This window comes from Hakea prostrata, chromosome 2 (genome assembly GCF_041222555.1).
Source record: "Hakea prostrata isolate BN-2017 chromosome 2, UWA_Hpros_2, whole genome shotgun sequence".
NCBI lineage: Eukaryota > Viridiplantae > Streptophyta > Magnoliopsida > Proteales > Proteaceae > Hakea > Hakea prostrata.
The window spans coordinates 63,125,400-63,139,447 of NC_142601.1; the positions used below are offsets into that span (position 1 = coordinate 63,125,400).

A 14,048-nucleotide genomic window follows, 5' to 3' on the forward strand; every position below is an offset into this window, starting at 1 on the left:
TTTTTTTTTTTGAAGATAGCTTTGTATTAAGAACAGAGACAAAATTACATACGATAATACCATCCACATCATTCCTGATTAACCAAGCAAGGTCATCCCTCATCAGGAACGTTAGGAGGGAAGAAAAGAACTTCATTTACAGAGCAACAAAAATTCGTCAAAAGATCAACACCAGTATTTAACTCCTAAACATGGTGATGAAATACAAAATAATCAAACTGTTGCAAGAGATCTCGAATGCCAGCGACTAACTCCAGAGCGAACCAGGGAATAATGTCAGGGATAATATAACACACTTTTCAGCCATTGGTCCATTGGAGCTGCGAGCGCCAAATTGAAGTCCAACAGATCCTCCTCTGCATTTCATAATTGGGCTAGTGGGTTTTTCTTTTTAACTGAAGCTGAAGTTTATGAGACTTCAAAGCAAAAAAAAAATGGAAGTTGTTGCAAATTTCAGTTTTACAACTTCCCTCAGGGGTTGAAATGAGCAACAAGGCAGCATTTGATTTCCGAAACAGAGACGATGCGTTGACAAAGTACAGTTTGTAAGTGTACAGAAGCATCTCACCCATTCAATATTATGAAATCACCACATTATTCCACCACCTGGTCCTACCAGGTTGCTAAGATGCCACACCTATCAACAAAACATTACTTTCCATACATGAAGGCCCACCACCCATCTAAACAACCTATCAAGTAAGTTCATCAAACAGAAGCCTACTAAAATTCTGCAAGAAAGCAAAAACTGTTATTGCAGAATCTTCATTTCTTTTATCTTCTCTTCTATAATTAATAGAAACTCCTCAAGAACCCACTTTGTTTTTATTACTCCCCTCCTTTCTATTTTTGGGGTAAAAGTAAAACCCTCCTTTCTATTGGTCTTTATATAAATATCAATGGGAATAATTTATTCTCAATACTAATACATAAACTCTTCCTCCTGATTTTCACATCTTTCGGTTGCTTCTGTTTTCATGGTTAGCAATAGTACTGAGAGATCTTTTAATGAAGAAACGAAGACCCATCAGCATGGACCACAAAATTTGGCATTAGCTGAGAAGGGCTTACTCTAGCATGGTTGCCTTGATCATAGGAGATTAGTACTGATGAGGGATTATAGAATTCATCAACTAGGGTTGAGGTGGTGTCCCTTAAATTATTATTTGAGCCATCATCATGCTCGCTCTGAGTACTAGGAAGTGAGTCCTTTATCATAATTGAACCACATTGCCTAGGCTGTGTTTGATAAAATACCTTAGACACCACTAGTTCTCCATCCTTCTCTTCCTCATTTGTCCCAAGGTGGTATTGGTGCATCACCCAATTAGTCTTCTCAGGCTTTCTTTGTTTGCCATAGTTTGTGTATAGAACAAGTATCTTCTTGTACCCTTTCACACTTCCTCCCACCAAAACTGCCCTAGTCTTGCCTGTTTTGTGCCATCGCGTCTCACCACCATCGGCATCTGTGTGCACCTTCCTCCGCTTTCGAGTTCCTGTTGTGTATGCCTTGGAAGGTCGATGGAAGAAATGGCGGATTAAGCCATCTGTGCTTACTCCTGCATGAACACAACAAGCAGGTACACATCATAAATCTCTTCTTTTCCCCTTCCCTCCCCCACCCCCTTTTTTGTTGAGGGTGAGATGGGTATGGGGGTTTGCACTATCATGAATCATGCATGTCACAATTAATATAAGCAAAACACACAATTGCAATGTAGAAAGAATGCAATATCACATCCAAGAGTTGTGAAGCCCTAAATCAAATCATTATTATTCTTGTTTCCTTTTCCTGGGTAGGCAAGTGTAGGTATATATGATTCTCATGGAAAGAGGGTATAAGAAAAATGCAACCAACCTAATGATTTTAGGATTGGACACTAACCATGTTTCCACCATCTGCCAAGGAAAATTGAAACAAGAGGAAGGGTCATATATTGTATTATTATCAAGTTTGTTTGGTAGGTTTACAACTTTGAATTGGGTGCCTTGATATACTAGTTAAGCATCTTCACATAATAGCTTCAATATATAGAGTTGAATACTTAACCACCATAAATCTAAATAAATGCTACATTTATGCAACACCCAAATTCCTATTAGTAAATTACTTTCACAGATCCAAGAAATCATTGTATAGTAATAATTTGAATAACAACCCATAAGTAAGACTGAAAATATTCTACATGATGAAAATGGTACATAAAATAAGGTTGTTGTCAAGCCACATAAATGGTCCCTAAACCAACAGGGGAGTGGGGGTTGAAAGGGGGGTAAAGGGATTGCGTGCATGAAAAATCATAGGGAGAGGTGTAGTGGTCATTTTGTTGGCCCCATGTAAAAGGAGATAGGGTGAGTGATGTTTATTTTCCTTTTGAGAAATATTTTACTTTTAGTTCACATCATCTAGAAGAGGATTTTATTTATCAAAAGAGGTGGCTGGAAGACATAGGTAGAAAGACGAATTAATTATTGGTGTAGCCTTTAGAGCAGCCCTTCCTATATTTTATTAGTGTAAAGAGTCTTCCATTATTGTGTGGTCCATGGCATTAATGTTAATTAAGCCCAATGACATTATTTTGAGCACCAACATAAATGAAAATTTTATTTCACGATTACTTTTTTTGCGATCATTTTTTACGAATGTAATGGACTCACGAAACCTTGTTGAGAATGACAATATTCAACCATAATATGTACGGAATAACAAGAAATTTCTAAACCGTACATAAACATCTCCAAAACCGCAAGAAATAAATAATGCACATACGCCAAGTTCTATACAATACTACATGTAAAAACACTCATACTTCTTGTGTTAATAATTAGAAAGAAAAAAATATTTATAAAAGTCAAGTTTAAAAAAGTGTTAATAATAATTTGAAATCGACTCACCATTGTGTGATCACCAAAGGATATGCTTTTGAGCATTAATGAGGAATAGTAGGTCTAGCATCACAGATGAAAACACCCATGTGTTTTATATTTGAAGGTCAAAAATGTTAGGTTACAAATTATTTTGATGCTTAAGCAATGTCAATAAAAAAAATACTTATATTAACCTATGCAACTGGTGAAAATTTAGCAAGTAGTTATGTTATTCAAATTCTAATTTGATATGCATAATGTTAGCTCAACTATGTTCTTACTGGATCCTCCTCCCGGGTTGCCAGGGATCCTATAGGAGGAGCTAGCTGGTTGCTTGGTTAATGTTATGTAGTCCTTCCCTTTTGTTTGCGCATGTCATCCCGTTTTAACAACATAAAAATAATATGACAAAATTGACCTCATTTGGATACAACATTTTAGTTAATCTAATTTACAATATTTCTACCAAAAATAATTGCTATATAATGGTATTATGAATATGCATGAGGTTGTGGTGTATGCTCTAATAGATATATATATTGATCAAAAAATTTCTACCCAAAAAATAATAAATAAAAAAAAATAAAAAGTTAATAAAGATAAACTAATTAGTTCAAATGTGAAGATTCACGCGTCCATGCATGCTCCATTTAAGGTGAAATTAATGCGTGCATGTATCTAAACCGCGTGCATGCTTCTTCTTCTTTTTTGGTAACCACAACCACAAAGCTATGAAAACTGGAAATCATTAATAATGGAAATGAAGAGTTTTGTCACCTGGTAACTTCTCAGGGTGAGTGTAACATATCCCATTCTCCCCATCAAGGGTAGGAATGAATTCATCGATGAGAGGGTGAAGCTTCTGAGTATCAGAACGAACCTTCCCCTCCAGATGCTCCAGCAACTCATGGTCTGTTGGATCAAACTTCACTCCAGCCGGTAGACCAGGAAGGTCATGAATTGCAGCCTGATTTTAATTTCAAAAAAGATCATTAGAAATGGAAAAAACCCAGGTCTGTTGACAATCTTATAAAGGAATAAGATCTATATATATGAAGGTTTAACAAGAAACCTGTTCTTGAGATGATAACTGGTGGCCACAGGAAGGGCAGATGGTGAAGCGGGCTTGATTGTGTTTTTCATGAGCGACAACAGCAGTGGTGGGAGATGGAGAAGAGCTACTTCGATGCCCAACGACAGCTCTGTTAACATCGCAGTCATCGTTACACCATGTCATCTCCTTCCTCTTCTTATTCCCATTCCACACTGAATCTCCCTCCCCTCCCGTTTCTTCCAATTCTCCAAACAAACCAAAATTTCAAGCAGGGAGAGGGAGAGCGAGAGAAGAAGAAAAGCAGATTGTGTCTAGTAAAGAATGTTTCCTTGGAGCAGACTTCTTATTAGAAGTAAGGGAAGGAAATGAGTTCTTTCTGCACCTTTTTGTCTCCCCAGTTATGATGATTGAATGAGATTGAACTTAGTTTTCCTCACCTCTTAGATCTTTCCCTCTTCAAAAGAAATAATAATTTTCTTGGCGCGCGCGAGAGAGAGAGGATAACAGGAAAACTATACCACAACAGCAAGCAAAAAGACAACAGAAGTGAAGATGAAGGTGCAGGTGCAGGATTTTCTAGATATACAAAATCCAAAAAAGAAAAAATAAAAAGAGTTGCTTGGGACTCAAGTTTTGTAATCCTTACATGTATGAAAGTAGAACTGTTACAACTGTATATGAAGAATTTTGGGTTCCTTCTTAATTGTCTAAAGGCGGTTCAAATGAGATCTGGCCTGTTAAAAACATTCCCATTAAAGAAATGAAAAGAAAAGAACAGCAAAAGGTGTAAAACCATATTAAAAAAAAATACAAAAAGAAGTGTTGAGTGGAGATGGGGCAACCTGATTCTTGAGACACAGAGACGTTTCAGTTTCACCCTCTTAAGAGTCCCTGGGTTCTAAGAGCTTCACAAACACACACTCAGACAGCGAAAGATAGATATTGTATAGAGAGAAAGGAAGATTTCAGCTCGAATGTCACCCTTAAAGTGTCTTTAAAGCCATATATTTCTACTATTTCTAAAGGAAACCCGAAAAAAATTTCACAAGAACTTGTCCAATAATTCTCACTATTTCTTTACGTAGACTTCTCATATTCTTCAAGAAACCTACTCACAATCTCCTCGTCTCTTCGTTTCTTATTTTCTACGAGTTTGAATCATGTACTCGTTAAGGTAGAGGTACATGCTTCTCTTTCGTTTTTTCATTGCACAATAAGAGCGGACCCACCTTTAAACACCTATAAATAAAATCTCAATAGATTTCATATAAATACCACCTTATTGTATTGTATGGTAGAAAAATATATAAGAGAAACATATACTATCATACCACGAGTATCCCTTGATAGGTAAACAATAAAGACTGGTCTTCTAAGTTGACGGATGCAATTTCGTATTTAATGATGTCAATGGTCAAAATTCAAAGAAAGAAGCCAAATATGTGAGATTGGCTTCTCTCCCAAGGAAGCCTAAATTAAAGATACCACCGAAATTATTGAAATCTATGGGAACGAGGAGATTGTATTATCAAAATAGGGTTTTAACTTTTAAGTGCGAAAGCAAGGGAAGTACTGTTTGGATCTTGTAACACACTGTACAGGAAAATGTGAAACATCCAATCCATTTTCCATGAAAGCAACCAACAGCAACTTTGATTGTCTTGCGAAGTGACACACAACCAACTGGATCGTTTATCACGGTTGGCATGTTGGCAATTTCGCTTTAAATATTGACCCAAACTGGTACAATTGCAATTAATGTTTCGGTTTGGTTTCGGTCTGCTGTGAAACACGTACTTCTAGTTCTAGGAACTGCCAATTGGCCGACACAATTTTAGTAAAATACGAGTGGACCAGAACCATGATCCAATAAGGATGGACCGATTTGTTTTAATTTCTCTTAATGGGGTTTGATTTTGATTTACTCCGTAACTGTTTGAGTAAATATGAAGTGTGTTTATATGAATTTAGGTAGTCATCCATTTCTTAATGGGTTATTTTGGTTTGGTCCAGTTTGGTGTCATATCGGTTTCAATGTCATTGGCATGATTTCGGTGTCACAAAATCTTAACCTAAGAGTCTTAAGACTGTCATATCAGTTTAATTCTTCTAGGGTTCGATTAGTATCTGACGCATACGTAGTTGATAAGTTATGTCACTCTCGAAGTAAACAAGTCATACCATATATCGGTCATTCACGTCATATACATTGCCTTTCTCGTTAAGAAATTAATGGAAACTTCTTATATAGGTAAAAACATCTAGAGAAAATAATAATATAATCAAATAAAATCAGCTAACATAAATAAAAAGGTCCCTAAATAAAATATCCATTATAGAAATCCGACTAAGGAAGACAAGAAAGTAATGAACAATAATAATACCAATAGTGATAATTATATTTAGCGTACCTTTCTCTTGTGCTCCTTTATCTTTTTATAGATTTTCTATGGACGAGTTTGAATGAGACTCAAACCCTAGTTAAGTTGTGATTAGAATCTTAGTCCTTGAGCCCTACTCGAACATGAGTAGTAGAGTCCTGGTTGAATACTGTTTCTTAGGCTGAAATCTTATTCAGATTTACCTTATTATTCAATCTTTGTATTTATCCAACCGACTTTGACTTGGTTGGTCTAACTGGCCGCGGCTGGTTCTAAGTTTGAACCGCAGCGTCTAGTTCGTTGTGCCGATCGAATCCGGTTTAAACCGAACTGATTCTTGTTTATTTATTCTTTCCTCATCATATATTATTAATCTCTTCACCGAAAAATTCTTAAATAGTATAAATGTATAGAGTTTCTTGTAATCCACTCTAAATGATAAGCTTTGGGCAGTGTAGTGTATACAACCGTAGGTCGCGATGCAGGGGAGGGTCTAGTTTATCTTTTGAAGCTGAGCTGCTGACGTGGGAAATCTAGCTAGCTTGCTTGCATGCATGCATGAAAACCACGTGACTTGGCAATTGATTTAGAAGACACAACGTGGACCAAGACAATATTGCATGTCTTGTGAGTCGTGAAGCTACATTTGTTTACGTGTTGCTGCCACGTATTACTTGGTGGCATATAGCTAGGCATCATATTTAAAATCTTTATTAATTATTATAGTTATTGGATATAATTATTTTTCCTTTTTAGTGAAGTTTCTGGTGGCTGGTCCATCCATGAAAGTTTCCGTGCACTTGTATTCTAATATACCTTGTGCAAAAGTCAGAAGTCCAATCATTGAATAGGAACAAGAATCTTCTAGATTGAGACTTCTATTTTCTAACCCGATAGTTTGTTATTCAATATAAAACAAGTTATTAAAGAAATAAAATGTGATATAAATTTTATGCAAGTGCATGAGTTCATGATTCACTTCACTTCCCTTCCCTTGCAACCAAACAATGTCTTTGACTAGAATACGAGATGATTTACGTTCTTATTATTAGTAGAATTTATCGTAACCATGAATTCAATTATGAGATTACATCCGCCATGAAAGGGTATTTCTTTTTCTCATTGGTAGGTAGCAATGAAAGAATATTTAATTTCTATACTGGAATTTTAGTTAAAATATAACGTTACCAATTCTTTAGTAAGTAAAAGATTGTATCAATTCAAATGGATTTGATCAATGTCTCTTAGTGAAGCAATCAAAATTCAACTCTTGTTTATAGTAAATGTAATAGTTTCCCCACCCCTCGGCAAATATATATATATATATAAAATCACCCCCTTTAAAATTTTTAGCAGATAAAATCACCCTTTCAAAATTAAGCAACAAAATTGGGCCTGGATTGAGATATTCTAGCCCAACCTTGGGTCAGTTTGGGCCTAGGCTATAAGACATGGTTTGACCTGGATTTTTAGAAAGAATTTTATCTTGTCCATTTCTGACAAGAAAATGGATCATCAATTTTCTCTGGATGAAGGACACTTGTCCATCAAATCATCCAAAGGTTGAGGTAAGATTTAAAAGATATAAATTTTTTTATTTAATTTAATCTCAAACTTTAGATGTGATTGATGGGCACGCGTCCTTCATCCAGAGAGAAATAGATGGCCTATTTTTTTGTCAGAAATAGACCCAATAATCTTTCATATTTAGAAACCCTAGGGCCAATTTGCATCCTTTATTGGGTTCATCTTAGCTTTCCTTACGTGAATTTTATAAGCTAGTCAAAAGATAAAGAAAGTGAACTAGTTTGAGCTTATTTTTGGCCAATTAGTTTTTTTTTTTTTTTTGGTGAAAAGCCAATTAGTTTCTCAAGGCATATCCCACGATCTGATTATCTGATCAACCGATAGGCTGGTTTGGTTTACATGGGCCTCTTTCTGAAACTCGTGGTGGTCTATTCTTGGCTGGGCTGGACTGCGCAGGATTTTCTCCAACAGTGAGATGTAATAGGGGAATAAATGGGCTTATGGGCTGGTCAACAAAATTCTGATTTCTGACACAATGTACCATCCCATCCAACTCTGTTATGCGACTGAGGATTCTCTGTGAAGTTGTGAACTGCAAGTAATCTGTCACCAAGGGACAAGTGTCGCCCTGGTTTCAGTAATGAGAATTCCAAAGAACAGAAATCACAGTGTCAAATCTTTCATTACTTTTGGAATTCACTTGTCACTATTGCACTGCCCTTGTCTGGTTATTGCATTTTATAGGGATTTTGCTAGAGCATTTGAACAGTTTCCAAGGTCAGACGCCTCAGACGGATCAGAGTCATCAGACCCAGGAGAAGGAACCATGGCGTGCCAAAAATATACAGAGAATAACATGAAGACTGAAGAGCCAGTGGTCATGTACTCATGCGTCGCTACCAGTTTGCCTTGTGTCTTATCCCTATGCTGCATGCTGGTATAGCCTGGTAATACCAGATGTGATCTGTAAAATGACAATATTTTTCTATTAACAAATAGCCCAGGAAAAGGGAGCTTCTTTTAGCTCGTGACAGAAGGCATGAACTCAGAGCTTCAGCAGGCACATGAGGATGTGATGGTGGCTATTATATGAAACCACTGTTGACCAAGTAAGTGGCTATCATGAAGATCCCTGGGCACCTTGGCCTTCTGACTTAACCATCCAATTCTCTTCTTCACTGAGACAAGACTCCCCCCACACAGAAACACACAGAGAGAGAGAGAGAGAGAGATTTGCTTAGATATAAAATCTCTGCACAGGCCACAAGGACAGAAATAGTACTCTGGCCCAACTCTCTGTTGAATTGGGAAATCAGAAGAAATAAAAAAGCTAGTTCAAACTTCAGAAACCAGGATATGGTGAAAAAACTCACTGTAAAGCGGGTAGTAAAATTCTATAAAAATTATCTTCCAGCGAAAAAAGAGGCTTTTATAACAGTCAAGAGTTAGTTGGGAGCACAATGTCCTTGATTGGAGAATAACATTTAAAGAAACAGGAACCTTTTTGAATTCCATGGGTAGTATTTAATTCCCAGATGCAGATTCAATCTTCTTCTTCAAAGAAATAAGACTTCAAATCTTCTCTTGCATTTGATGGGATAAAAGAAAATCCTGTTGTTAGGAATGGATTGGACTTCTCTAGACAACTTTGGGATGGCTGGACAGAAGCTTTAAACAGCCTTAATATATGGTGCTGATAAAAGACACAAGGGACCACCATTCACACTTAATGGGAGGGCCCAGAGAAGAAACAACATAACAATATCCATCTACCTGCATTAAGTAGAGCAGAGCTGTATTAAACAAATTGGTTAAGTGCCCTCTAGGGTATGGAAGCCAATCCTCACTAATTTTACACAGGAATGACAAGTGCTCAGGAGGGTAGCAAACTAGCAAAGCCAATGCTCTCTCAATTTTTACACATGAATGAGAAGAGGATTGAAGTAAAAGATCAGATCAGGAAGAAAAATATTGAAGTACCATGAGTGGAAGCTTTTTCCATATTTCATACTAATACTCAATTACATATAGCATCACTAGGGCAAATGTTGAAAGATCACTTTGAAGAGAACACTGTCTCAGTGAGCAGCTACTACTACATGTGGTAACTCCACAAAATGTGTTGAAGAAATACTTTGAGGTGATCAATAAATTTACAGTGTGAAAAAAACAAATCATCCTTCATCCTCCTTCCGAATTCCATTCCCTCATGAGAGAATGAACAGCTAGTTGATTGAAGAACATAGAAGCATAAACCAAACTGCTCTACCTTTTCTCCACAGTATTGAAAATTCCTTAATGACAATCTCAAGCTACACTTCCATGATCAGAGGCCTCCTCGTAAAAATATGGGGTTAACTTCCCATCCTTTTTCTGATTGATGCTCTCAGGACTCACTTCTTGCAGCATCTTCACCACCCTTCTCATTGAGGGACGGTTTATCGGAAGCGGACTAGTGCAGAGGAGACCAATATTAAGGACCTTGCAGATCTCTTCCTTGAAACAAGACTCAAGCTTTGGATCAATCACATGATCAATTCCTTTCTGATCCAAGGTCACGCAGACCCACTTCACCAAATCCTTCTCCCCAAATTCAGGATCTACGGGGAGTCTTCCTGTAACCAGCTCTAGAATAACCACTCCAAAACTGTATGTGTCACTCTTCTCATTCACCCGAAGAGTATAAGCATACTCTGCATCAAATTTAAATACAAGTTCAGAGAAGCTACCAATACGTAGTATCAGCTAATAAAAAAGAAGAAAGATATATGCAATCTGCTAGCTAATAAAATCCACAAATCTACAGAATAAAGAAATCAATTATGTTTAAATTAAGCTATAGCAAACTGATTGAGAGATGGAATGACAAACCTGGAGCAATGTAACCACATGAACCAGCTATCATGGACATGGATTTCTGTCCCTTCCCGATCATGTCAACCACCTTAGCAACCCCGAAATCTGCCACTCGCGCCCCAAAATCCCCATCCAACAAGATATTGTTTGACTTCACATCTCTGTGAACAATTGGAGGGACACAATCGTGATGAAGATACGAAAGCCCCTCGGCTGCATCCATTGCAATCTTATATCTTGTTTGCCAATCTAACAAGCTTCCTTTGCTACTGTGCAGCAAATCACCCAAGCTTCCATTGGGCATATACTCATAAACAAGAAGCCTGCAATCTCTGGTAGTACAGCAACACCATAATTTGACAATATTTTTGTGCCTAATCTTCCCCAATGTCTCAACCTCTGCCTCAAAACCATCGTCTGGAACCTGACCTTTCTCAATGTCACCGCTCTCATCCTTCTTTGAACCTCCCCAGAGCTTCTTCACAGCTACTGCCTCTCCGTTACTTAGTACAGCCTTGTAGACCTTCCCAGCAGCTCCACTGCCGATAACATTGTCTTCGTCCAGACAATCCAAGATCTCGTATTCACTGAAACCCAGTTTGTGGAACGAAGTCAGAGTCCATTTCGATTTGTCAGTACTATTCTTCACGTTAGTGAAACTTCTATACTTGCAGTAGAACCACCCAAATCCAATAATGAAGACCATGCCCGCAAGTATAAAGATTGAACGAAGCAACCAAACGAAACCTTGGTTCCTAGCTCGACTTCCCCTGGGACAGAGATCAGGTAGATCCCCACACAAGCCTGGATTGCCCAAGAAGCTATCTCTGTAAGTCTCCTTGTCGAAGATAGGAGGAAGGTCTCCCGATAGGCGGTTGTTTGAAAAATTAAATCTGTTCAGTTTCAAGTTCTGCAACTCAAGAGGAATATTTCCAGAGAACAAATTTCCCGAGAGATCGAGATAATTGAGCACAGGCAAGCTACCAATTTGAACTGGGATTTTCCCAGAAAGCTCATTGTTCGCAAGATTCAGCTCATTAAGGTTCTTTAAAGACAAGAGACCAGACAGAAGCTCACCAGAAAGTTCATTGTTGTGAAGGTCCAGCCTAGTGAGCTCAGTGAGCCTTGTCAATGTAGGAGGGAGAGGCCCAGTAAAGCTGTTATCACCACCAGAGAACACAACAAGACTTTCCAACATTCCAATTTCATCTGGTATGCGTCCACTAAACCTGTTTCCAGAGATAAGCAAAACGGAAAGACTAGAAGCCCCAGAGATCATATTCGATATCTCACCAGCGAACAAGTTTCCGACAAGCTCGAGTAGACTCACATTGGGCAAACCCCAGAACGCCGCAGGAACCTCACCGGATAGCCGATTACCCATCAAGCGAACTCTCGTCAAGCTTAAACAATCACCGAGGCTTTCTGGAATCTGCCCAGAGAACATGTTAGAGATGAGAAGAAACTCTTGAAGACAGCCTTTTGCACACAAATTCGCCGGTATTTCGCCCGAGAATTGATTCTCCGAAACGTCAAGATATTGCAGCGGGGAATACTTCCCAAGATCCTTGGGCAACTCTCCGCTAAGCCGGTTCCCGAAAATCCTCAACTCAAAAAGGTTGGGAGACATGGCAATGCTCGCAGGAAAAGTTCCCTCGAACCGATTTTGATACAGGTTGAGCGATTCTAGAGGTAATTCACACAACTCGTCCGGAATCGTTCCTTTCAAGTTGTTCACAGAAGCATCCAATCTTCGCAACGCCTTCAAATTCGACATTCCAGCAGGTAGCCCACCCGATAGAAAATTGTTGTAGAGCTCAATCTGTACAACACTCGAAAGGTTAGTAATGGAGATGGGAATGGGACCGTGAAGATTGTTAATGGCCAAGTCCAAGTCCTGCAAGTTCTGAAGCCTGCCGAGCGAGTCTGGAATCTGACCCACGAGATTACACTGAGTGAGCCAGAGAATTTCGAGACGAGTCAAGTTACCGAGTTCCGGAGGGATTCGACTCGGTGCGAACGGGTTGTATGACAAATTTAGCTGTTTCAACGTGGAAATGTTTCCCAGAAACGACGGAATGGTTCCATTGAAGAGATTACCAACGAGTGAGAGCACCTCGAGACGTGGGAATCGGCCGAAGCTGACCGGAATATTGCCGGAGAAGTTATTCCCGGTGAGGTCGAGGTGGAGGAGACTTGGGATGTCGGAGAGAGAAGAGGGAAGGGCACCCACAAGAAGGTTCTGACCGAGGTTGAGATGCCGGAGATTCCGGCACGCAGAGATTTCATCTGGGAGAGAAGAGTTGATGGAATTGTTGTAGAGTGAGATGTAAGAGAGGTTATGGAGGTGACAGAGAATGGTAGGAAAAGGTCCGAAGATGTTGGTGCTGGAGAGGTCGACGGAGCTGACAGAACCGGTGACGGAATCGCATTTGATGCCTCTCCATTTACATGGATTGTCGTCTCTGCTGTTCCAGTTGGAGAACACTCCATCTGGGTCATCAAAGCCCTGTTTCACCTCCTGCAGGTAGAACCCTTCCTGGTTGAGAGAGAGAACAAGATTTGAAGAGAGAAGAAGAACCCATAGCAAGAGAAGCATTGTCTCCTCCTCTCGGTTGAAGAGAAAGGGTGAGAAGAAGAAAGCAAAGACTTGTTTTTTCTTTGACGCTGAGGGGGAGAGATGATGAAGGAAGGAGTTGAAGTGGTTCTTCTATTTACAGGTTGGACTTGTGAGAACAAAGATGGTAACTGTAATTGTAAAAACCAAAAAGGCAGTCTCAGGCCCAGCGAGCAGCGACAGCTACATCAGTGAGTTCCCCATGCGTTGGATACTCTCTGCTAAGCTCTACTCTATACATGTTTCAGTAAAAGCCACACCGCCGGCGTGCAGGACTTGACGGTTAACATGCTGTTTGGTTGTTCCACCTTTGTCTCACACCACTTTGGTTCTGGGGAAACCGCTTAGAACATGTTAATTACCTTTTAACAAACAAAGAAAGGTTCTATAATCGAATTTCGTACCCCCCCCCCCACTTCTCATTCATTGTTCTCTGTACATGCGCAGTTAGGCGTGTGTTTGTTTGGGTGACTTTCTAATGGATTGATTCCCTGAGAAAATTTCCTTTCTATTGTTAGTAAAGTGGGAATTGGGGGGAAAAATAACAGTGGCATTTGTCGAAAGTTTTGCTTTTCCAATATCTTCTACAGTGAATACCAATTCAAGTGTTGGGATTGTTCTGGGAAAGAAAATTGCTGAATAAGGAAATCATTGTCCCACACCCTGGACCAAGAACATGGCTTGGTTGGTTGGTTGTTTGGTTGGTTTGAAACTTTATTCGGTTGGGTGACCCTGACCCACTTCT

General features: G+C 39.0%; 2 protein-coding genes across 2 annotated transcripts; both read right to left on the minus strand.

Annotated features, from left to right (window-relative positions):
* Positions 1 to 26: 26 nt before the first annotated feature.
* LOC149025592 (NAC domain-containing protein 73-like) lies at positions 27 to 4,830 on the minus strand. The gene is made up of 5 exons (XM_089145793.1): positions 4,765 to 4,830; positions 4,569 to 4,656; positions 3,941 to 4,434; positions 3,646 to 3,835; positions 27 to 1,559 (listed from the first exon to the last, which is right to left on the minus strand). The coding sequence occupies exons 3-5, from the start codon at positions 4,103 to 4,105 to the stop codon at positions 1,006 to 1,008; spliced, it is 909 nt and encodes a 302-aa protein (XP_089001919.1). The 5' UTR covers positions 4,106 to 4,434; positions 4,569 to 4,656; positions 4,765 to 4,830; the 3' UTR covers positions 27 to 1,005.
* Positions 4,831 to 9,812: 4,982 nt separating this feature from the next.
* Positions 9,813 to 13,591, minus strand: LOC149025593 (receptor-like protein kinase HSL1). Its single transcript, XM_089145794.1, has 2 exons — positions 10,702 to 13,591; positions 9,813 to 10,523 (listed from the first exon to the last, which is right to left on the minus strand). The coding sequence occupies exons 1-2, from the start codon at positions 13,283 to 13,285 to the stop codon at positions 10,138 to 10,140; spliced, it is 2,970 nt and encodes a 989-aa protein (XP_089001920.1). The 5' UTR covers positions 13,286 to 13,591; the 3' UTR covers positions 9,813 to 10,137.
* Positions 13,592 to 14,048: the final 457 nt, after the last annotated feature.

Coding starts and splice junctions, on each gene's coding strand:
- LOC149025592 (XM_089145793.1), bottom strand. CDS start 4,105: ATGACATGGTGTAACGATGACTGCGATGTTAACAGAGCTGTCGTTGGG. Junction 3,836..3,940: donor AGTTATCATCTCAAGAACAG/GTTTCTTGTTAA, acceptor AATTAAAATCAG/GCTGCAATTCATGACCTTCC. Junction 1,560..3,645: donor TCACCCTGAGAAGTTACCAG/GTGACAAAACTC, acceptor GTGTTCATGCAG/GAGTAAGCACAGATGGCTTA.
- LOC149025593 (XM_089145794.1), bottom strand. CDS start 13,285: ATGCTTCTCTTGCTATGGGTTCTTCTTCTCTCTTCAAATCTTGTTCTC. Junction 10,524..10,701: donor ATGTGGTTACATTGCTCCAG/GTTTGTCATTCC, acceptor AATTTGATGCAG/AGTATGCTTATACTCTTCGG.